Source organism: Condylostylus longicornis, unplaced genomic scaffold (genome assembly GCF_029603195.1).
Source record: "Condylostylus longicornis isolate FDR11 unplaced genomic scaffold, ASM2960319v2 ptg000017l, whole genome shotgun sequence".
Lineage (NCBI taxonomy): Eukaryota > Metazoa > Arthropoda > Insecta > Diptera > Dolichopodidae > Condylostylus > Condylostylus longicornis.
Genome location: NW_026577986.1, coordinates 923,004 through 950,208, shown reverse-complemented (window position 1 = coordinate 950,208; position 27,205 = coordinate 923,004). Strand labels below are relative to the sequence as shown.

General features: G+C 24.1%; 1 protein-coding gene across 1 annotated transcript in view; it reads right to left on the bottom strand.

Moving 5' to 3' along the window:
• Positions 1–27,205, bottom strand: part of LOC129606086 (MTOR-associated protein MEAK7) — an 81,298-nt gene that overhangs the window by 2,886 nt on the left and 51,207 nt on the right. The window contains exons 3-6 of the mRNA XM_055516186.1: positions 5,442–5,669; positions 2,074–2,413; positions 848–1,221; positions 527–709 (exon numbers count right to left, since the gene is read on the bottom strand). Of these exons, the coding sequence (XP_055372161.1) occupies positions 527–709; positions 848–1,221; positions 2,074–2,413; positions 5,442–5,669 (1,125 nt within the window). The remainder of the gene's footprint in view (positions 1–526; positions 710–847; positions 1,222–2,073; positions 2,414–5,441; positions 5,670–27,205) is intronic.

The window sequence follows — 27,205 nt, the reverse complement described above, 5'->3', positions numbered from 1 at the left end:
TAATCATATATCGATATATCGTTAAATAAAGTTTCCTGTCATTATTATTCAAATTGATGTAGCTTTGATATAATATACACATACCTAGATATTTTGAAACACAATTTAATCGTAATTAATTACTAAAAGCAAATTTAGTATTATATTTTGTCAATGAAAATAAAATTATAAATTTATCATCGCATTTCATAAAAAAAAGTATAATGTTTCTAGCAATTTTAATAAAATATATAGTTAAAGAAATGATTGATTCTACAATAAATTGAAATAAAAAAATGAATTCCATAAAAAAATACTAAAAAACTACTTAAAAAAACAATTTGAATAAAAATATTTATGAATATTTTTCCTAAAACATCAATGAAAATCTGCTCAATCTCCAGAGTGTTAGGCAAATTACTTGTAATAGACATTTCTTTAGAATTACGAAAAAAAAACAGGAAATTTTTAACAGATTATTGAAGGAAGAGTATTTAATTTTTGTTGAAATTTCTAGTTTAATTTTGTTTTTGGATTTTCTGTATACCTCTTCATCTTCATTGGTTGGTTTTTCACCGACAGCCCATACTTCTATATTACGAATTTTAAATTGTTTACTTATACTTAATTGAAGATAATTTTTATATGTGGTACAGGATTCTGAACATTCACCTTGACCATATTCACTGTCTAACCATAGGCCCCAATAATTAAATTGTCCTCCCATTCCCTAAAAATAAAATTTTTTTAATTTTTTATTTTAAAACTTTATTTTGTTTTGTTTCTATTTTAAAAATTACTTTAAAATAAAGTAAAATATTTTAATTTTCTTATTACTATTAATCAATAAGATATAAAAAAAATTTACCAATCCATTAGGCATAGTTTGTTGATGTAAATTTAAATATTGATAATGATCATTATAACCAGTTGTTGGAAAACATCTCATTTTTGGACGCAATGTAAATATAAAACTAGTATCATTACCAACAAAATTTGGACTTAAAGACCATGAATCTGGTGCAAAACCACCAAATATATAACCATTTGAATCTTCAACAATTAATACAGTTGGACCTTGATCCATAATACGTCCTAATAATGTTGAAAAACTTTCACCATGAATTTGTGATGAAAATAAAAATCTCCATTTAGTACGAAATTGAGCTGGTAAATTTGAATTAATAAAAAGCATTTGTGATATATCTGTAAAAGCTGGATAATCAGGAACGTATTGTAATCCTTTTATTATGAAAAAAAAATTTGAAAAGAAAAAAAGAAAATAAAATTAAAAATATGCTAAAAATTGCCTATTTCTAGGCAACTATTTTTTTTCATGTAATTCACTCAAAATAAATCAAGAAGGAGAAAATATTAAGTTTACTGCGCCAATGGTTTTGTAACAGATGTTCGTAAAAATAGTCAGAAATTTTTGGAAGAATTAAATACAATTTCTATTGGAAGAACTGTTGTTCAGTTGGAATAATTGTTAGTTGTATACTTGTTGCCAATCTCTTTTACACCAAATTTAAACCTTTTAGAACTGAGAAATTAAAACATAAATTAATATTACACATAATATTGAAGTTGTAGGACGGCTGTTGTAAGAATTATTGAATTTATATCTTTTAGGACTTATTGAACCTGTTACTAAATTAATTTATGAAAAATCTAGTAACGTTTTAACTTTAGAGATTCCAATATCTGACTTATTTATTTTATGAGTGATGTAAAAGCTGTTCGAACCGTTTTAGTTCCATTAATGAAATAGAATTCCATGAATGAATAGAATTTTGGCAATAATAAATCTAAATAAAGTGAAAAAGATTTAAGTTTTCGGTGAGACAGACGAATAAACAGACGGACAAAAAGACAGACATAAATATATCGACTCAGAATTCGACGCTGATCAAAATCATATACATACATATTTATGCATTTAAGATGATCATCAAATTTTGTGCAATCTGTATTGTATAAAACAATAATTAATTAACTATTAATTACTGTTTCATGGGCGGAAATTTTAAGAATAAAATTTACTTATGTTTTAAATGAATTTAATACTAAAATCATTACACATTTTAAACATACCTTCACAAAATGGTAATAATGGTCCTTTTTCTTCACCAGGTGATACTCTCATTATAACACCTTCATCTTGTGGACTTTTTGTTGCTCTATAATTATATAAATGTATAAAAACTTCTTCAAGCATTCTTAAAAATGTTGGATTCTGTTGTAACCATCTTTCAGCATCTTCACGTGTTACTTTTTGTGTACCTTGTTGTACAACATCATATGCTAAACTTTCAGCTAATTTTTGTATACATTCTTTAATAATACGAAAACCTTTACTTTCCCATGATTTATATTCATTACCAGATTGTAATCTTAATGCACGCATATAACTACTTACAACCGCTTCAACATACTATAAAAATATTTAGAATATTAAAATTATGTTAAAATATTGAGTTGTAATGCAATCAAAAATTAATTATTCGGTATATAAATATTCGATAGGAAAATATAATTTTCATCTGCCACTTTTAATACAAAATCCTTGCTTAAAATAAATTTTAAATTCAATTCGAAATGTCGTCTAAAAAATTTTATAATTTATTATTGACTGCGTGTACATATTTTAACATTTAAAAGATATTTGCTTTCTTCCCACAAATTATTTTGCAAGTATTATTTTTTTAAAGAACCGAAAAACACAATGAAAAATCATTTTAATAAAGAAAACTACCCACTGATAACAAAACACAACTTTTACCTAAAAGTTTTATTATTATTATCGTCACTGTCATCATTATCACTACATTTATTCTATGAACAGGTTGTGTTACCAAAAATAAAACAAAATTTAATATTAAGAGTAAACAAACTTTTTTCTCTTGTATACTAAAATATCACCAAGGATATAATTTTATATTTTTTGTCGTCATACTGTCTAAAGATATCCTTATCCTATATATTATTTTGTTCTTTTTTTTCATTACCTTGTATCATAGCTAAAAGAGAAAGAATAAAAAAAAAATGCAACCTTTTCTATACTCTCACATGCATCTCTCATAAACATTTCCTAACCAACGGATATAATATTTTTCCATTTCCATATTTTCTCATATTTCTAAATTAATTTGAAAAATAATATGAACATTGTATCTAATAATAATATTAAATGTTCTTTCCACTCAACTCCCCACCATCTCTCTCACAAAACAAAATAATAAGGATTTCCATTTTCCTATTACTGTCGTATTCCATTATCGCATGACGTAAAATCAACATTTAAATATAATTACACAATACTATATAATACACAAGTATTAATAATATATTTTATGTATATTGTATGCCATGATAGTTAAAATGATATAAAATGGTATCGCACACTTCCGCAAAAAAAAATGTGAATAAAATATGGGTAAAGTTAAAAAATATATTCACGTTATATGGAAAAAAAATTTAATAAAGGTTAACCGCAATATTGAAATATTGGGTTGAATATATTAAATTAAAATTTATTTTAATTTATATAAATAAAGTCGACTATTTGGTTTGAGTTTTGTAATTTACACGATGCCAAATAAGTTAAATTAATATTGCAGTACAGTTTTTTCGCATAGTGTTTTGATTCTTTCACTATCATTTTATGTACGGGTATTCTTCGAAAGATTTTCAATTATCCAAGGATTATATCGAATGTTAAATTACAGGATATTTAAAATTACCATGATGCATATGTACATTTAATATATTTAACAATTTTAAAAAATAACTCTGTGAGTAAAGTATAAATTTGATTGACACTAAAATATATCTCCCACTAAACCACTTAACCAAAATTCTAAAATGTTCTGAAAACATAATAATTGATTGAATCTTAGAAATTATCATGAAACTAATATGAAAAATTATGCTAAGCAAAAGTTAAAATAAAAAATTTTAGACATAAATCACTTTCTATAACCTTAGAATTTAGTTCTTGAATCAAAATTCATTTACGAAGAAAGTATCTGAAAAGTTACAGGCTTATTCTCGAATCTGTTTGAAGGTTAAAGATAATTAAAAATATTAAAAGACCTCAATTCGGCAGAGTTTCTTTTATAAAATTGCTCAAAATTTGAAAATCACAATTCAAATTCAAAAATTTTCTTTTTAAATTCCTTCAATGTATTTCACAGAAACTCTCCAAATATGTTTAATATTTAAAGATTTAATAAAATTTTCATGCGCTTAAATTTTTAAACAGAATAAAATTACATACATATTCACAATAAATATACCATTACAAATTATTATATGGATAATAAAGATCATATTATATTTTATTATGAAAACGCATTAAATTCAACATTAGTCTGTGGTAATTCAACTCTTCTTAAATTTAGAAACCCATAAAAAAGCCCTAAGTTTACAAGTAGGTATATGAAAAATGAATAGCAATCTTACGAGAGGAAAATATCGCGTTTTCTACCAACATTTTTATTTTTCTTTCTTATATTTCATATAATTTGATAATTTTTTTTCTTTCTCTTTCATATCCTTTTTTTTTTCATTGTGCTTTTCTTTTCTTAATTACGTTAATTATAACGGTTTTAATAATTAAATCTACAGTGAAATACAAGGAATATAAAAAATAATATAGTATAGTGAAATTTGATAAATGAGAACAGGAAAATAATAAAAAGAAATTATAAAGAAAATATTCTAAAAAAAAAATAAAATAAAGAAAGGAATATCTTAAATGGAATTGCATACTTTGCGGCGGGGGAATTTTTTATTTTGCACTTTTTATGAAAACCCCCACATTGAAAACCCTTGAAGCTATAAATAGAACAATGAAATTTTATTTTAAATTCCACATGTACATCACGTGTTAAAATTTTTAAAGAGTTAAAAATTATTTTAGATATAATTATACTTGAAAATCAAATTAAAATCTAAAATTAATTTACAATTAAAAGTTTTCTGACAATTTTATTCTTACATCATTGTGTAATTGTGAATTTTAATAATCAAAATTTTCTTAAATTCTGCAGTTGACTCTTTTGTATAAAAAGAAATTATTTTCATTATTTACTATTTAATATTTGCACAACGCCCCGTAACTGTTTGTTAGTTCAAGTAATGTAACTTATAGGAGAGATGAAGAAAGTTTAGAAAATTTTCTCTCGAAACGTCCGAAATTAATTAAGTTTAGACGAGAAAAGCGTAAAAATGCAAGCAAATTACACAAACATACACGACTTCATAACTTTATTTTAAAAACTAATATAAAAAATATTCATTTCGTTTTATCAAGTACAAAAAAAACTTCACTAAATTTTGTTAAATTTCCGGCTTTTTTATGGTACTTACCGAAGTCTATTCTAACACAATTAGGTCTTATAAAAAAATAACTACACAATTAGGTCTTATAAAAAAAACTTATAATATATTACACTTACCTCTTTAATTAAAGGATAAGCTATATCTGATTGATGATCAGTTTCTTGCTGTCCTAAACTTGATAATAACACTGATATTCTTTCATCAATAGTACCTCTAACACAATATACATATAATTCAGCAAAACGTTGAAATTCTACGACTGATGAACGTGATCCTAAAGGTCCAAATAAAAAATTTGTAATATATTGTGCTAGACGCGGATCCATTTGTGAACCCCAAAATTTCTAAAAATATCAGAAAAATAGAATATTATTTTATTTGTATGTATATTTGTAATAGAATATTTTTTTATTTGTACATGTAAACGTGCATATTTTTTTTAATTTACAGCAATTGTTTTAATTTTTTTATGTAATTTTTTTGTTTTCTTTTAAAAGGATAATGATTTCGCATCATTTTTAGGAATATTATTAGTTTCTTCCATTTCTTCGTGCGATAATTAAATTGTCTTCAAAAGTATTTTTAATTTTTCGGTAAGGCAACGTTTTAATTTTTTATACTTTATTATTTCTTGAAAATTCTTGATTATTTTTCACATAAAATAATTAAAATTTAATGACAAAGAAAAAAAATTTATTTAATAAAAAATTTAAAAAATTCATACAATTGTGACAAGAATTAAACCCACAGCAACCGAATATTATGATTAAAAATTCAAATACTTTTTATTTCATTTTGAATATTTTTGGAATTTTATTCTAAAAGTAAGTGAATAAATGTTAGAAATTAACAATACAATGTGTAGCTGTTTATATTTATTATTAATTTCTTATAAGAATAGCAAATGGAAATTCCTTCATAACATTGCGACGAAATCAAAGAACGACGACGAAATCAAAGGAACAATTCAAGGTAGAAAAATTAAAAAATTTTACTCCTCGAACTGGAACCGAGCAAGTGATCTACCGCTTTGTAAGGCTCTACCACCTACAAAGGAACGCTACAGAGGTATATTGTTCTCCCCATTGCTTTATACACTACTACTAACTTCGTTTTTCTCAATTCTTTCAATATAATTCCTCTGAAGTCATACAAATTAGAGAAATAAAAATACAATGCTAAGTGACTATGAAAGTAAAGTGTTCCTAAAAATACTTCTATGTGATTTAGTAATTTCTGATTTAATAAATTCCGCTTAAGTGAAGCAACTTCCCATTGATTAAAATTTTTTACAGTTTATTAATTTTAACACTTTTGAGATTTCCTAAACTGTTATTAGGCCAAAATATAGAAAAAGTATACATTGTCATCACATAACCTTCCTTATTGTATGCAATGGGGTCGATAATAAGATGAATATTTTTTGGAATTAAAATTTAAAAATACTCGTATCCTTAAAAATTTTTCTTTATATTCTTAATTATAAAAAATTATTTTTAGGCTTAACAAAATTTTGCAAATTCTACTATTTTTTAATTTTTAAAAATACACAAATCGTATGTCATTGGCATATATTTTAATAAGTTTAGCATTTCTTAATTCTAGCAACAAAATGAAAGAAAAACTTAGAAATACTGCAATCTAATGTATAAGACAAGGTCAAGAACATAAAACAAAAATTTCAATTCATTCTGAATTAAATATTTGAATTAAATAGTATAAATACATAAAATATGAGTCTTTGGAATAATTGGCTTACAAATTAATATTTACTTGTGTTTATTTACCTTATTAAATCAATGTACACATTGTGGTATGTGTATGTACATAAAAAATTAAGAAGAGAATTTTAAAATCTTTGCTTTTAAATACATAAATATTCTCAGTTTATCTTATATAATTGTCATTTATACCCAAATAAATAATCATCTTGAGAAAATTATTATAGGCTTCACTTAATATCTTTATGTCGTATTACGTAAGTTACATAAATTTAAATTAAGTTTTCTTTAGAATCTATAGAGAAGGATGTTCTTGTACTATTCTCAATAAAATTTTTGCCAGATTATTTTTTGGCATTCAATTACCAAAATAAATCTAATTTTTATTAATTCATAGTTATATAGAAAAGTTTAATAGAAATTTTATAAGTTAATAGATTTATAAATTTAATAGAAAATTTTCTTTAATTTGTATAAAATTTTTAAAAGATTCCAATACAACTAATAAAATATTTTACATATTTTTATAATATATGGGCTTAATAACAAAGTTGCAATTTCGAATTGCGAAAAGAATAACGTCAATAGAAAAATTAATTTAAAATCATTTGTGTTTTCTCAATATATTTATTCATACATGTAGCCTCATTTAAATATTTTAATCAAATTAAATTGAAATAAAGTGCACACAACCAAATGTAAGGAATATTATTTAGTTTAGCAAAAATATAGCTCACGGTTCTGTAAATCTCCTTTAAACTCTCCTTTTAAATTTTAAAAGCGCTAGGCAAGTAATTAGAAAAATGTAAATTTCACTTTTGGTTGAGAATCATTTCATGCCACCCGAATTCAATGAAAAATTAGTCAATTGGTTCCGGTAGCTGACAGAATAAAATATTAAATTTCGAGATATTCTGTCAAATAAATTGCTCGATTATTTCTTTCCATTTGAGCAAAAATGTAAATTTGGGACGCAGTAAAGGTTCAATTCCCGGAGTTTAATATATCCCAAAAGAATAGGCAGGCAAAAATCTTGGTAAAAATAGTATATTTACACTTTCGTACGATGGAGAAGTGGGCGAAATTTAGGGCCATAATATAACCTCCCTTATTATATATAATGCGGTCAGCAAAAAAGGATTTATATTTGTTTCCAAAAAATTTTAATATTATATCATTCCAACATACATATACAAATATATACACCTACATAGTCTCAGCACATAAATGAAAGAAAAACTAAATTTTATTTATTATATTCGGATCCTTTAGTTTATAACCGTCATTGTTGTTTGTTCCAGCACATCATAAAATCTAACAAATAAATTTTAAATCGTAAAAATAAAAATAAAAACTTTAATTTTTATAGATCCTTTTTGTTTATTTATTTCACCATTGCTTTTCATTTATATTTTGTTTTATTTTTTATAGAAAAAAAAGCAATAATATTGGACGAGATTTGAAAAGGTGGAGAAATGAAACAGTGAAATAAAGTTGTAAATATCCTTGAACTTCACCTCCATAAAATTAATATCCTTGACTCATACATATAATATACTTGTATATATCATATAAATTTATGTATATATAATTACAAAAGGTATTTCTCTTCATTTTCTTACTCAATTCTTTTCTTTTTGTTTACTTTTGATATTTTCTTCTAAATTATTATTAAATGAAGTTGTAGAAAATAATAAAAAAAAATTACAGGTAAATAATAAACAAAAGAAAATTTATTTTTCCAATGGAAAAATAAATTTTACCAAGTATAGTAGAACAACAAGGAAAGATAAATAAAAAAAAGAAAAAAAAACAAAGAAAAATGTTCTTGTAACTTCAAATTAAAATTTTTGCCTTCTTTACAATAACCGATAAACAATTTTAGTATAAAAACCAAATTGATCGCAATATTATTCAAAATCGGTACAATTTGGTAAAGGACTTGTACTTTAGGAAAACACAATTTTTAACCCATTCACATAAAATCAAAATTTCAAGAGATGATTCCGTAGAGTTATGGCGCCATGAACGAGCAATGGTATTGTAATTTACAGTTCACTTTACATCCAAATGTCAACATCGTTTATAACAAACAATATATACAAACAATCCGAATCCAATTAATGAAGGACTAAAGAAACAAGACTTTACTATATTTATTGTTCATTGGAAACAAATTATCATATCTAAATAAGCACATATATAGCAAAAAAAAGTTTTAATTTTTGGGATGCAACGCACTGAACATAGAATTACGGACATTATTAAAATTTGAATGAACAAAATTAACATAACCGACCAAGCTTAGGCATCGAAAATTCTGAACGAATTCGTCTGTTATTAATTAAAACATTTCAATTTTTTTACACGTTTGTAAACTCAAATCGGAACATAATTCGGTGGACATTACAATTTTCTTGTTTCTCTTTTTTTCAAAAAATTTTCAAGATAACTTTTAATATTAATTAATGACCCTCCATAAATAATTTAAATTCTTATTTATTTTCAATTGTCTTGAAAAAGAGCTATAATTATTATGGAATTGGCTTCTATGTCACTTCTGTAAATGGAATTGATTATAAGTGAAGAAAAAAAAATTACACAAATAATTTTATTTTCATGAAAAATATTTACAAATATTTATAAACAATCTCATTGATTAATTTTAATAATATTTCTGCGAATTTTTAAGAAAACAAATATTGAAACTCCCACATTCATTCATAAAATTTCTTTTATTCATTAGCATTCACTTCCAGGACATTCCAATTATTACATCTCCACTTTTAGCATAATTAAAACAAAATTTAAATAAGCAAAAAAAAATAAATAGGTCTTAAAAATAAATAAGTCCGGTTCCGACGGTCAGTCTGTCTGTGATTTCTTCACAATACTTCTATGCTCTTCAAAACAGAGAAATGAAATCTATATAGGTAGTTATGTTGGTTAAACAAAATATTTGCACCGCGCTCACGTAAACAATCTATTGTGCTCTCCCCTGGATGCGAGGCGCGGCTCTACAACACCCGTTCGAAATTCACCGACCTACTTCAAGATCTCAAGTCGTACTTTTTTTTTAAAAGTACAAAAGTTTAAATGAGAATAATTTAAATAGAGGACAGTTATTTTTAAAAAATGTTTTCTCCTAAGGGAAATTTGCTTATTTACAATCCATTTGTTTAATCGAAATTTATACTATTGTATTGTATTTCTTTTACATAAATAATAATTATTGTTACGAGTCGCAATTTGAGATTATTAAGAAAATTTTGTAGACTGAGACTAATATTTTAGACAATTTTAATAAAATAAACAATTCATTAGAAAAAGTATAAAAATAACTTGTTTTCTTATTATAATTTATTATAATTTATTGATAATTTTATAATTATTCAATAATGATCTTAAATTTAATATAGCTGCTTAAATTTATATAAATTAATGAATTGTTTATCGTATGATTTAATAGAAAATTAAAACAGGACAATAAACCAGTAAACACTACATAGTTCAAACCAAGAATTTTATTAATTTTTGATTCGTTAATGAACGTATATGACAAGGGTGGTCAAGTTTCGAAGAAGTAATTCTTCGTGGCTCTTGATAAATGAATTTTATTCCTTGAAAATATCTCTTTCAAAGTTTTTAAATTTTCAAACTGTTTGATGTCTACAACTTTTAAAAAATCACATTCTAAATATTTTAAAAACGCTTGAAAGTATTGATCCTTCGATAAAATACAGTTTCGAACTCACAACACAATCTTAATAAGCATTTATAAATAAAACAATAAAACTAGTAAATTGACTGAAATTTGGAGTGACCAGAATTTCTTATTGACCTGTAATATAAATACACAAATTTCTTAATTAATTAAAAAGAAAAAATAATTAATATTTATTAAAAGTTCTGCTGAAATACTTAAATTGTAAGTTATTTAATATCAACAAAACTATTTATCAAATATAATTAATTTAATAAATAAATTAACTATTATTTGAATTAGTACACCTTCTCAATGACCATAATTAAAAAATTCACTATATTTACAATATTTACTACTTGTAAAATTAATTTTACCATTATTACATTTTGAAAAAAAAAATTAAACTCTAACAAAAATTTCAACAAAAATTTTTGCAATTAATTGAAATTTTTAATCCTTTTTCCAAAGTCCTTTTTTGTTTGCCCTACTTATATTTTAATATCTTTTGGAATCCGTTTCGAGTAAAAGAAAATTCTTTTAAGGTTATAAATATAATGTAAAATAAGGGGGAAAAAATTTAATTAAAAAAGACTTGTTTTTTTTGGGTATTTTCGTCCTTTGACAATTTAATAATCGAAAAGAATTAAAATCGCTACACAATACCGTATAGAAAATAAAATTTACGTGTAAAGAATTTTGGTGAAAAAAAAACTAGCTTTTAATTAAAAAATAGGAAATAAAATTTAGAAGGACACTAGATTCGTTTCTTTTACTTGTAATAAAGTGAAATATTCAGTTTAAACTTTAAAAAAACAGAAGCATATCAGGTCTATAAAAAAAAATTGCATACTTTTTGGAGTAAGGACAAAAATTGAAAAATATTATTAGAATAATGGACGAATTCAAAAGTTAGTTGCGGTTGTGAGATTTCCGTTGGTTTTTCGGTTTTATATAAATTTGGAAAACTTACAGTTTTCGAAATAAAAGGGAAAGAAAATTGAAATTTTCCTTATTTAGATAGGCAATAAATTGGGAAGGACAAAATAAATTATTTATAAATGTCTGCTAAAATTTCAGACTTCTACAATTTACTATAAAAACGACATTAAAAGCTTGAAAAAAAAAACAGATTTCACATAACGGTTGATTTCAACGGCCAATTTGGAATTTGTGATGTTTAACTGCGATATTACGCGGTAGTAAAGCAAATCGTTATTTTTCTGCAAATTATAAAAAATATTTGAGGCTTCAGAACAAAACACGATATTTTTTAGAGCTCATGGGGTCATAGGTTTTAATGAGGACGATGAACTACATAAAAATTATCTTCCAACAAAATGTATTTAGATCTTTTATATTGCATGAAATTGCAAAAATTGCATGTTCGATAAATTTCTGCGGCAAAAGAAGTTTTTTCTGAATGAAAATTGTTGTGCTTGTTCTAAACAAATTTTTAAACTTTTTTATAATTACTGCAAAAATATTAGAAATTAGAAAACTTAAGAAGAGTCAAGTACTTTAGTGCTTTTTTTTTCAAATACGTTTTTTTTTTATTTTTTGTGATGTTTTTGTCTTTTTGTGATTAACGAAGATTAAATTTGAAACTTTACAAACCTGCAAAAGCAAAATGTTCAGTCGCTTCAGATTTGCAAATATGAGTAAAAAGGCTTAATTAAAGGTTTTATTTAGAAGTTTCAGTGCACTTAATGATTAAAAATCTCCTATAGAAAATTTAAGGTTTCTTAAATTTTAAAAAGAAATTACAACTGAAAGTGTAAATCAACCACAATGGTACCACAATGTCTTAAGCCTGTTTTATTTCTAGTTTAACTTTTGGTATTTCAATATTAATAAAGTGCATTAAAAGAACTTCACTCTATTAAATAAAACTTTTTAATACCATTACATATTATGGAAAATTGAAAAAAACACAATTTTTTCAGCACCGTTTTTTTTTCACATTTTTAAATAACCACAATATTTTTGGAATTTTTCACGCGAAATGTTCACTGTTTATAAATGTACATTATAATTTATTACAAATAATATTAAAATATTCATGCTAGTGCATATTTTTAAAATATTTTCCAGTGAATAACCTACCACTAAGAATTATTTATATACAAACTGCTCGTTTCTTTTTTTTTAACTTTTAACTCAATAAATGAAAAAAAAACTCCAAACATAAGTTAAAAATAAGCATAAGTTTTTTTTTTGTCTGCAGACACACACATATTTTCACATTATATATATACATAAGTACATTCTCTTGAGTATACCTAGTCTTTTTTTTTTTGTAGATAAATGTGTCTATATAATAAACTCTATATACACAATATACTTGAAATAATTTTCTATCTTGGCATTAAGATTATTTGAATATGTGAATTGAATATTCATGTACAGTATTAGAATAAAAGAGTATACCGATTACAAATGCAGATTACCATTCATGTGAACTCTTAAACAATGCATACTTAATATGTATGTACAATATGTGTGTATATCAATGTCCTTATGTAATGCAGTCACATATTTTATAAGAAGAATTCATATGGAATTTCATACTTTTATTATTTTTCAAAATATTTGCTTTGTTTTTTTTAGTGCAGTGCAGTGCGGTATCATTAAACGAAAAGTAGAAAATTAAAAAAAGAACAAACGGAATTAATAATCAAATTTAAAAGAATAAAAAAAAATAACTAAGGCATTAGACTTTTTGGAAGTTTAAATTCTAAATTTGATAATCTCAAGTATTAAGCAGTAATAAAACCATAAACAGTTCGAATCCTTTCATACTACCAACAATTCTTTCTGAAACAAAAACGCTTCAAATCACGTCAGTCGCTGGGAGAATCTTACGAATCTTATATATCTAATATTGTTCAACTTAACCATTTCAAATTTATAAATTCTATGTCTTTAGACAAAACTTTTTAAAATATTATAAAAAAAATTAATAATTTTTGTGGTTCTATAAGCCTTATTAATAATAATCCATTGTAGACCCAGGTTTATTCAAATCAAACCTTCGGATTTCATTATTTTAAATCAAAAGAATTTTCTATTTCTAAAGTATGATTTCTAAAGTATGTTGTAGACTGAGATTTTTGCCATATTCCCTGAACGTTATTTTTTTAGAGCTGTTTAATAACATAGTTTTTTTATTGTTCGAGTTCAACGCTTCAAGTTTAACAAATTGAATAAAATTTGTTCTTATGTAGAAAAGATGCGGAATACTTTTTTATAGTAATCGAATTATTACTATTTTTGTTTTTTTATAGTAAGCCAGTGATATATGAATCCCATCCATAGTAACATTTCAATTACATTTTGATTTCCAGTCCACGATATAAACCCTGTATCGTATAAAATTATCAGTTCATACACTAAAAGAACACAGTTCAGAAAGCAAATATCAATGATATAAAAATTACGTTCGTAATATACAAGTACATATTACAATAATATTTACAACATCTCATTGCAAAAGAAGCACACGGATTCTGCAACTAAAAATACTTTAAGCCAATAATTCTTACATGAATTTCATGCCACAATTTTCATGCTATGCAATTTTTAAAATTTATTTCATACCAATAATTCTTTTTTCTTCTTCAATACAAAATATCTGAATGCACATTTTACACATTTCCTTTTTTTGTGTACCAAATATCGTACACATATTAAAAATACATAAATAATAAGCTCATGAATATTCAAAAAATTCCTGTTATTTTAATATTGCATTTTGTTTACTCCTTGTTCCGTAATATACTTATTTTATAAGTATATTCCTTATAAATTTCTATATAAATTTTAAAAGCCTCTTATCATATCCTAGAAAATTAAAACTATGTAAATATTTTTCCTTAACCATAAAAATTATAAGAACTTTTTAAAACCATAAACCACCATCATGTTGCATAAAATTTAAAGTTAGCTTATATTTCAAAATTAAATTCTTTAAGGATGTTTATTTTTTGTTTTGTTTTTATTTAAAACAAACAGAATAAATTATGAAATTGCCATTCCTATTTTTTATTGATTTCATGACAAAATACTTAAAATGATTTAGAAGTACAGAACAAATTAAATTGAATAGAGTAATTGAATAGAATTCTCAAACACTAAAGTCCCTTAGTTGACCTACATAATTATTAGTAAAAAAGAATTTTTGTTCTTGTAAAAATTCAGTTTTAACCTAATACTAACACTAAAAGCTTTGACATTTTTCTAAAAAAGAAAGTGCTTTCTCAGCTATCAATAAAAGTATATTTACTATACTGGTACTCATGTGTCCGTATATGTTAATTATAAAAGAACATACTGGCAAAATGATCAGAAATTTAACAGGCTTATTTAACAGGCAGGCAAAAAAGTGTTGCAATTTCGGGCCTTTTTGAAATTGCGTTACCGTCTTGTTTATATCTCATTTGTAACTAATTATTATTAGTTCTAACCTATGTATTATCTCCTTGATTGGCTTCAGACACTTTATTGAATTTTATAAAATTGATTTTTTAATTTATTTTCTTGAAATTAAAAACTAATATGCCAGGGAGCAGTCAATATTAGGCTTATACTGCTATATTAAAAGATATTCGAAAACGTAAAGAGAAGCAAATCTTTTGTAAAAATTTAAGAACTTAAAAGGCATTCATTGAAGCAAAAAACAAAACGCCGGCAAACTTACGACATCAATTTTTTTTCAACTTTTCTAAAATATAATCCTTTCATATTTCCTATTTAAAGAATTACGGAAGAAAACTAAAAGAAAACAGAAATTAAATAAAAATAATCAGACAAGCCTTTAGACATTTTTTTTGTTCATATTTTCCGCTTTTTTTTATGTAATTTTTCAAGTATTTTTTTCCTTTTTCTCATAGCGAGAACTTGTTTTTAACTCTCTTATTGGGTATTACGAATATTATCAACAGTCAAACAATATTACAAACATTAGGAAATTTTTTCAAAGAAAAGTAAACAGAAAAAAAAAATTATTCAAAAGGACTTTTCTCTTAGCCCCAATATATTCTTCGACTTTTTTTTGTCATATCATTTAGCAAAATTAACTTGTATGGTGCCAAAAAATTAAACAAACAGAAGAAACAAAAAATGAAAAATACAAAGCAAAACAAAAAAATACAAAATAACATGGCTTTATGGCATGCCATTAACATAAAATGTCACAACATTATAACTGGCTCCCAATATTATCTTTACAACAACAATAACAACAAAAAATAATCATAGCTACAGCTATAATATAAGATATATGTATATAAAGCAAAACGAAAAATTATAAAAAAAAAAAATAAAAATTATTAAATTTTTTTTTTTAAAAATAGAAGGAATCGATGTCCTTTTTTTAACTACATAATTAAAAAAAAGCTAGAATTAAAATGGAAAATTAGAATTCGTCTAAAACTTTGAAATTGTCCATCAGCTTGGTTAAAATTTAATTAAATTTGTAGTAAAAAATAAACACAGCACTTTCCTGATCTGTTTCATCAACCTCAATTTAATTTATTGTTTAAGACGCAACGAAGTTTCGTCTGTGTTACGCAGGGCATTTTTAACACTTTTTATTACAAATTGCAAAATTCACATTCATTTTTCAAGGTAATTTTATATAACATATGAGTGCAGTGCATACATGCAGGTGCAATGCTAATGCTTCGAATTTCTAAAAACTCTACACATTTTTAAAAAAACTAGAAAATGAGTTTTTCATATTCTCAATCAAATTTAAATTAAATTTATCATTCCTCTTAATTCGTTTTGAAAAAGATTTCTTCCAAAAATGTCTTTTCCTGTTTTAAGCTTTTGATCAATAGCATAATTTTGTAAGACAAAGACGAACGATAATCGGAGTATACTATAAGGAGAGTATGATGGATCTAATAAAATCTCGCCTATTAGCAATTTAATTTTTTTTTTTTGTATAAGTTAAAACTGGCCAAATATGGAAGAAAAAATGCAATCACGAAAAACAAATACTTTTAATAATATTAAAAAGAGCTCTTTCATGAAAAATTATTGGGAATATGTGTAAATCAACAAAATTTCTTCAAGGCGTTATCATTTTTTGGTGAATCTCATGATATTAAGTTATTTTGTTATTATGTTAACAGAATAATATTATAGCAGAAAATTATGTTTTCCATATAAAATGAAATTGGTGCCAACATTTTATTTATTGCGGTTTTTTAACTTTTTAGCAAAATATTTACAATTTACACAAAGTTATAAATACAGAATATTCTTGTAACATATTAATTTTCAATTTCAGTTTACGATCCTATGCATATTTATATTACTACACACATAATATGCTATGGCAAATTGACCAAAGTAGAAAATGACAAAATCTCAATGGAACATTGCAATTTTGCTTGAAGTCAAATGATTTATTTTAAAATAATTCCCACATAAAATGCATATACAGATGTGGAATGTCCTCTTCTGAGTAATTTAATCTGTATAAATAATGCAGAATCTGTATCTATTGTAATATAAATCTGTATAAGACTTGACATATATAACACCATATGTTTAAAACGGGTAAGAGAAAAAACTAAAAAATTATTTTTTTCTTCTTAAAAAATTTATAATATTTCAATAAATATGTACATATAATAACCAATGACCCATTCACATGTATATCACTTTATATGTTAATACATATATCCGTAAATATACACATGAATATAAACATAGATTTCTTTTTCAAACAAAAAAAAAATAAATTAAATTGTATTTGGTTTACCATGAACCAAAAGATTAAAAGGTTAATTACAACTTGAAAACATAGCATTAATTTTTTTATTTAAATATTAAATAACCTTAGTTTTAACTTATCAACTTATAATTACATATATATTTTTTACATGCATATAAACATAATAAAATGTAGACTTTCCAAAAATTTGAATTTCCAACAAGAATAAGTCAGGAAAGAATCCAATTTAATTGTTATTTTTTTCAATTATGGATCAATATTTAGAGTTATAATTAAATTAGAAAGCTTTAAATCCGAAAGCTTAGCGAAAATCAATAGTAACTAAATTAGAATAACAGGTTGTAGTTAACAAATACGTATTAAAATATATCTTTCAATTAATATTTTAATTGGACGTCAAAATTCTCAAATAAATTTTGTAACCAACTCAAAAATATTTTATAAATTCAAATAAAGTGTGTTATAGCGCAGCGATTCTTAAACAGATAACCGCCCCCAACAAGTTTGTTGACAGTCGAGGACTGTATAAAAATGGGCGCGCGTTAATGAAAAATTAAAATTTAAAAAATTCTATTAAAATTTTCCGGTTTTAAAAAATTCTTTCATTTATGAAAAAAACCAAGATTGTTAATTGTCAAACGACAATCAGACATGCCTTTTCCGTATTGTACTACCAAGCAAATGCTACACAATTAAATAGCGATGAGTATTGTGTTTCGGTTTTAAAATTTTCGGTCCTTTTTAAATTGAAAATTATGAAATAGTATCCAAATTGGCAAAATTAACACTTTTTTGTATTCACCAAAAATTTATTTTGATACAAATAAGTTAAAGTGGAAACGTTGATTTTTAATATGAAAAATACGAGTATATGAACAATAGGGGGGATTGCTTATTTATGAGGAAAAATTAAAGTTATTTGCTTGTTTTGTACTGTAAAAAAAAGTTTATATTGAACAATGCCTTGGTAAATATGGGCAGTATAAATATCTTTAGGTTCAAAATTTATAAAACTTTCAAAGTAAACGGTAAATTAGTTGAACTTGTATGTAAATATTTCAAAAAAAAAATCATGAATAACAATAAAAATTTTAAATTAAAATAAAAATTAAAAAAATTATATAGTTCTGCGTATAAGATATAAAACAAACAAAACTGTTCTCCTGTTCTCTCTTGAATTTTACAAGAACTAACTCCAATAATACTTGGTTATTTTACATAAATTTATTTTACAAAATAAAGGAATCTGTTACTTCGATTTCCTGATTTTAACATTGTAACAAAATTTTTGGTAGATAACGTTCTTGCACAGAAAATTTAAGAAGAACAAAATTTTCGAGATGTTTGATTAATCTAAAAAGACAACTAATCTTTACTATTGCAAGTAGATTTGGCTTAAAAATATTTATGACCCACCCTAACTCACATATTTGTATATGTATGTAGTTTCTTTTATGAAACAAAAAAATACTCTTAAAAAATCATCATAATTCTCCCAATGACGTTGAAATATTTTATTACAAAATATAATTTTTTTTTTTAATAAATTCATTACTCATATGAACACACCACGATTATTATTTAATATATATACGTATATGTGCCCATACCCACCACATTATTCAACAAAAAAATAATCAAAAATTTTATTTAAACAAAGTCTGTTGTGTGCTGTCGCCGATATTTTCTCACTCTATAAGACAAGAGAGTATAAAAACTTTTTTGAAAAATTTTCATCTAATTTTTTTTTTTGTTTTTATTTTTTTATTTTTTATTAGCAAAAGTTTTTTCTTCTCCTTCCTTACAAGCATATTTTTCTATTTTGTATTGGATATTATTTGGTTGTTTTGAAACATGAAAAAGGCTATGATATGATAGATGTCAGCTATTTTAGAAAAACACAGAAAAAAGATGTTGTTTTTATATTAAAAAATCTGATGTGGTCAGCACATAACCGACCGCATTGTGTATTGTCTAGTTAAGTGAAAGTGTTACGGAATATTATAAAAATGTCTGTTAAATACTTCTTTCCAATTTTTAGGACATTAGTAAGCTTATAGTTAACATACTTAGAAAAATGTAAATTTGGGTCTTAGTAGAGTTTCGCTTTGTGCTACCCGAATTCCCTGAAATGCTCGCCAGTTAGTTTCGGTAACAACCAGAACACAAATATCAAATTTCAAGAAATTCCATCAATTTGTTCTGTGGATATGGTGAAAAATGTAAAATCGGCCCGCAAATCAGTTCTCGAGCCCTGATCTTAAAGTTATATGTTCATTGCTTTAATATGAGGAATTCATATATTAAATTTCAATGAAATCGGTTGATTATTTCTCTTTATATACACAAAAGTGTATGTTTGGCCCGTAGTAAACGTCTAGTTGCCGATGCCTGATCTTTCCAAAAAATTTATATGTTCATTGTTTTAATACGAGAAGTTCATATATTAAATTTCAATGAAATCGGTTGATTATTTCTCTTTATATACACAGAAATGTATATTTGGCCCGTAGTAAACGTCTAGTTGCCGATGCCTGATTTCTTCCAAAACATACGAATTTTTGCGGACGGTCGAGCTGAGCTTTTATATAAAATTTCAAGTAAATCGGTTGAATATTTTCTTCAAAATGTTCAAAAATGTAAAACAGGCCCGCTAAAAAGTGCAGTTGCCGAGGCCTGATATATACCAAAAGTTGATCGATCCGTGCCATGGTGGAAACAAACTTACATATAAAATTTCATCAAAATCGGTTCAGCCGAACTTGAGATACACGCGTTCACACACAGACCGACAGACGGACAGATCGACAGACCGACAGACCGACAGGTTGCTAAAAATAATTTATTTACACTTCCCTACTATGGAGAAGTACGTTCCCACCGAAAACTCGATATGCAAAATTTGTTGCCATCACATAACCTACCTATTGTTTACACAATACGGTCGGTAAAAATACACATCATATACATTTATATGTAAGTTATTTGCGTACATATAAAAATACACTGTGTTAGATATATAGACATAGATCAAAAAACATTGTTTGGATTGATTCATATTATTGTAAGAAAATGAAAATAAACAAAAGAAAAACGAATGGTACGCCTGAACCGAGGAAAATAATGGCAGATTACCAGAAAAAACAAAAATATAAACGATTTTTCCATCTTACTTATTCTATAAAATGATTATACGTAAATACGACAGTTTATATTAATTTAATAATATTCATATACGAAAATTATTTTTAAATAATTTTTACTCATTAATTATATTACAACAATATACTCGTAATTTAGAAAAAAAAATCTAAACAATATTAAGAAATGATGCTAATTTAAATTGATGAAATATAATTTATAATATTTCATTAATTTAATAAGCATTTTACAGTTCTTATAAATTTAAATTTATAAATTAGAAATCAAATCGAACGTGATGTTTTAAATCAAATTATAATTCGCACCCTGACAACACTCCGCAAAAACTCAAAAAAATATGTAGTTAATGTTTTATTATAAAATGTTTCTCTACATTTTACTCGAAATCATCTAGCAATATTTTGAAAACTGCCTGTGTTATTAAAAAATTTCTAAACCTTTAGTTAAGGGACTTATATTGTTTTCTTTTCTAATATAAAACCATATTCTAGAATTTCTGTGAAATTATTATCGCAAGATGTTGAAAATTTGAAAAAGTAGTTTACTTTTTTTTTTAAAAGATAGTACATCTCATAGTGCAAAATTACGTTTTGTGTAAATGTAACAAAGAAAAATTTTAAATTTTAAGCCGCAATGACTCTAAAATGCTGTAATCTTACAATCAATTTAATAAAAATTATTTTTTCTACATACTAACATTAATTGTACATAAAAATCGCATGAAAACTTAAATTTAATTTATTCTAATTTAACTTAATGGAAATTTCTTCATGCAATTTATTCTATGTTATTAATTAAATAAAAAATATTGTGTTATTATTCTCGGGGTGCGAAATATTTTAATAAAATTCAAGTGATTTTATAATTAAATCAACCGTATCATAAGGTAATTAACATATGAATGCTAACAATTTTCTTTTTAATTTTTTTTCTTTTAATATTACTTTTCTTTTAGAGTTTTTCAAATGAACTCAAATTTAACGTTTTATAAAAATTTGATTACGATTTCGAAAATAAATTGTAAATTAATTGAAATATTTAATTATTCTATCAAAAAATTTATAGTTCATATGAATAGAATTTCATGCTTGCAGTATTTAAACGTTTGATAATTTGTTCTTTTTGTACAATGTTATTCGAAGAATCGAACCAATAGCGGTAGGGAAAGTTAATTTTAGTAATTTGAATCTATTGAAAATAAAGTCAAAATTTATATATTCACTTTTTAAAATCTACATTTGACATTTATAAAGTTTGACATTTTATAAAGTTTGATTGTTTAAATGCAATAGAAACAAAAAGCCACCTTGGGGGGGAAGGGGGGGTGTCTCTATTAAAGAAAATAGTCATAATATAGAGTTGGTATACACATAATTATTGAAGAGTGAATTTTCCTCTATAATAGATAGACCATTTATGTGATTGTTTTAATATGTATTTTAATACTCAAATGACACAAAATAGAGTAAATACGGAATATAGAGATCGTCTCACTAAAGAGGATTTTTTTATGCAAAAGCGTGACTTATTTAAAGGTTGGTAAAAAAAATGACGAAAGTGGGGATTTGACATTAGGAAAGAAAGGAGATGAAAACGTATGGAAATTTTACGGTAATTTAGCCTAATAGTAGAAAGGTAATTTAATATATGTATGACAATAACTTTTATAGATAGAATACACTTTTGACAATTTGAAGATATTAAGATTTGAAGAAGTTATACTTTTTGAAGCTAGAAAGCTATTTAAATTTTTCAGAGATTTTATAAAAACAAAAAAAGTAATTTATAGACGTCCTTATGAATTAAATAATCAAAGTTTTATTAAAAAGGTACAATTTAAATACATATAATTTTTTTAATTAATTCTAAACATTTAAATATATTCTAAAATTTAGTACAAATTAAAAATTAAAATAATTTTATTTTCTTCAAAGCTCTTAAATATCATAAAAAAAAATGCTTAAACAGCAATTTTAGCAGAACATCATATTTTTATTTCACTTTAATTTTTGGAAAAAAAATTATATTCAATTACAATTGTTATAAAAACAAAACATAATTCTTTTTTATAATAACTCATTAAATAAAATAGCAAAAAAACTTAGTGTAGCCATCACATAACCAAAATTTTTTCACATTATTATGTGGAATCATACAATTAATCTGTACAATACACTAAATTTATACGTCATTGGCAAAAGAATTACATAAAGGGCTCAAAAAGTTTTCTATGAACTATATAGTACGTAAACTTTAAGATTGATAATGTAATAAGTTTTCTCTCTGGCACGAACAGATTTTGCATTTTGTAACGCTAACAAATATAAAATAGATGCCTTATAAAGTTTAAATTTGCTAATTTCTGAGGCTATACCAGTCCAAAAATTTCAAAAAGAAACTTTTATACAAACCAGTTCAGACGAATACGTTATACAAAAGTAAACAAACTAATAGTCACACCAAAAATTAAACCAAAAAAAATATTTTCCTTACATTCCTCCCATATGCATACAATACTTACCATATATTGTATACAATACGGTCAACACAAACGGACGACATTATGTTATAAAACTAAATAGCATTCAACATATTATAACATTCAAGTAATAAAAATCATATATGTGTACATAGTTAACTTTATTAGTGTAATTTACAACAATATATTAAAATCCCTTTTTAATGCCAATACAAGTTATATTGCTTTTTTTATGTTGAAATGGACGTTAGTTACGCTCATTATTTAATTTATTTTTAGTTTAGCAAATATTATGATAATGGAAATGAAAATTTTGAAAAAATGCTAGTAATTTTTCCTCCATATAGAATGAAAAAAGAAGGGGAAAAAAATCATAAATTTTCCAATGAAAATTTTAATAATAATTTTTCTATTGTTATATAAATTTATAGAATATATATTTATGTGTATATTTTTAATGCCTATATAGTACGTAAAATATTCATTAGAATTCCATTTTACTGATTTTATTTCTATTCTTTATGGCCATTAGTATTATTTATGCAATATTTTATTATGTATTTTGTGCTAAAAACAATGTTGCGTTCATTGTAATTTATTGATGCAATATTTTTTTTTTTGTTTTTCTTTTATTATTAAATTTTCGAAATCCATTAAATTTTGATTCATTAAAATTTTCTCTATGTATGAATTATAAAAATTTAAAATAGGTTACACAATAATTTTTAATAACCCTTAAAATAGCAGCCATTAGTTATAGAACAAATTTATATATGTATGTATTTTTACATAATAATTATAATGGGCTTTTTTTATATTAATTTAGAAAATTGCAATATTTCCAGATTTTTTTTTAATACATTATTTAAGTTTGGTAGCGATCTCATATCCAGCGGTGATATTAAAAATGTTTCCAAAAAGGAAAATCAATATTTTTTAATGAGATTATAAAATTCTTTGGTAGTTTAGTATTTTTATAAAATTTATTGTAGCATTTCTAAAGTAATCTAAAATGTTATATTTAAATTTGCTTTCGAAATTTTGTAAAATGAGACTTCTCAATATAAATTTCAGCTATAAGAATTGAAAAATTGAAAAATCACTGCTTGTCGCTTGGACTCATAATCAAATGGTTTACTAATGAAATTCTTATACACCCGTAAAAACTAATTTAAAATAATATATTTTAAAATTTTTCAAGAAAATTCATTACTATCTTTCATGTTTTTTGCACAATTACCAAATTTATTTTAATTTGAAACTCAACAACTTCACTCCATTATTAATAAAATAAATTCATTTTAAACGCGCACTATCTATACGAGTTCAATTTAAAAATCACTTTTTCTCTATAATTGAAACATAAAATAAATTTTTACTTAAAATTATATTTTTGAATTTAAATTTCATGTTACTTAGTTTATAGTAGCGTGAATAAAATTTTTCTTAATTGTATAAACTATTTTTACCACTAAAGTGGTTGCAATCTCGAAAATATCAATTAAAAGTCAATTGCCTATGCAATACCAGATTGAAAAATATTATGCTATTCCATATATTTCATTTTTACTCGTAAAATACAAATATTTGTAAATATTTTAATAAAATATTGAATTCAAATCGATAAAAATTTGTGGTATCAACAAAATATTTATAAGATTGCATTAAATTCAAGTCAATGAATTTACAAGTGCATTTACTTAAAAGCAAAACAAAAAAAAAGAATAACTCAATTGAATGTACATTGAAAAGTACATTGACATATTTTGAATTTATTGAACGTATTGGGTATAATAAATTTGCATTTTGGTTTGTAAAGGTTAAAATGAATGCTCATCGTTTTGCGAAAGCGTTGTCAAAATTTTAAAAATTGTTAGTTTGAAACGTTTTGGAATCGTTAGTTTGGATAACGGATTTGTAGTTGAGAAAGACTTCTATGCTTTTGGTATAATATTCTTCAAGAAGAAAAAAATAAATTGGGATTCTTAGCTCAAAATTTTCATTTACCTATGTGTCAAAACAATGAATGCTTTAAAAAAAGCACATACAATAACGAATTGTAATATTCATATATACGATCTAAAAAGCTATAATATATTTAAAGTTAATTTTAAAAGCCAGTAATTTTCGCTGGTACAATAAAAAACTTAAAAAAAATCAAAGCAAAATTCTGGTATCTAAAACAAAATTTAAATTTTGAAAAGTTAATGTTTTGAATTTTTCTGAGAGCTTAAATTCGCAACAAAAATAAGAAATTAAAATTAAAAAACTGATTTTTATAAACTGTTTACAACGTCATATTTATCTTCAGTTTCCGTACGTCTGCACCATTTCGTGAGTTTTCAACAACTTGCTTTTTCTGTACAACGAATTTTTAGAACCGCCAATAGTATCCTATAGTAACATTCAATAAGACTTTCAAATGGATTCGATTTTAAATTGAAATTATATCAATTCTTGTTAATTTTATTTCATGTTCAATTTCTTCTTTCATATACGAGCATCTATCGTGTTCAGTTAATTAATTTAATTTTATGGGTACAAGAAAGGAGAATACAAAAAGTAAAATAATTTTTTTTTTTGTTATAATTAAAACGAGTGAAATGTAATTCTGTTTTATTAAAAATAATCAAAAAAAATATTAAATTTATAAGAGAGTTCAAGTGAGTTTATAAAAATAATGGTACTTATTTAAATATTTCAGTCAAATATTAGAATTTATAATTAGGGAAAAATTAATGAAAATTGGAAATAAACAACACCTAAAAATTATTATTTTTAATAAATTAATGTGCAATAATTTTTATTAAAAATTCGATTTAATTAAAATAAGATTTTCATAAAAAATTTCTTAAAAAATTAAGTAATTAAGTTAGGAGTTAGTTAAGTACTCGTTAGTTGTTAGTAGCACTAAATACGGATTTGAGATGAAAATTTAAAAAATGCTATCCTTCTTATATAATGAGAGAAGTTATTAATTATAGCTACATTTTATATCTACACCTACATCTGGAATTCTGTTTTGAATAAAATATCGTTTTCAGGATGCTATATAATATATGTATACATTTATAAATTGCTATACATGTAATCATCAATTTGAAAATTTTAGTTAAAAACCTTGATAATTTCTTTATAAGCCATTAAATATTTCAAAATAATCAACTAAGTTTACTCACATTTATAGTTTTCTATATACTCATAACTGCAATTGATTTATTAGATTTAAATAAGACTAACTTTACAAAATCAATTGTTCTTTTCGAAATGCACGTGTATAATAATTTCATTCAACAAATTATTTCCATTATAACTTGTTTCATTGAAATTCTTATAACAATAGTGAAATAAAATGAATAAAAATTAATTCGACATTATGCTCTGTTGGAGCTAAAAATGAAAGAAAAAACAAAAAAACTAAAAACTCATGCAAGCATCAAATAAAGAAAATTTTAATTAAAACTTTTATTCTAAGGATCTGAAATTTAAAACAAAATATAAAATCATTTTTCTAAAGTTTGTATTGAAAAAAAAATCCTATTTCCATAATTACAATATTATGAATGTTATCTGAAATATTTTAACAAAAGAATAATTTAAATACTCATATTCTTGCATAATAGCCTCCACCTTCTTTAAACACACTATCATACACATATTATGTACATGGGTAATTCTATGAAAAATATGTGTTTCATATAAAAAATTAAGTATATTGTTAGGTGCGTTCAGATGTTTTGATATACGCAAAATATTTTTGTCATTGTAATTTTTCACTAAATTTAAAAATTTGTATTTTTTTTTTTTTGTTTCAAATCACATACTTTCCATAGAAGTACCCACATATTTATTATTTATTATTAATAAAAAATAAAATATACTGATAGAAAATATTTAAATACTTTTGAATACATCACATGTAGAGACTATCATTAATCATGATGATAACTCAATAGAAATGCCAAAATGTAAATTTTACAAAGAAAGGACATTTTTTGCTTCTTTTCTTAAAAAACTATATCCATTGTCCATTTCTTTCTTTTAAACACAAAAATGATATATTAAGA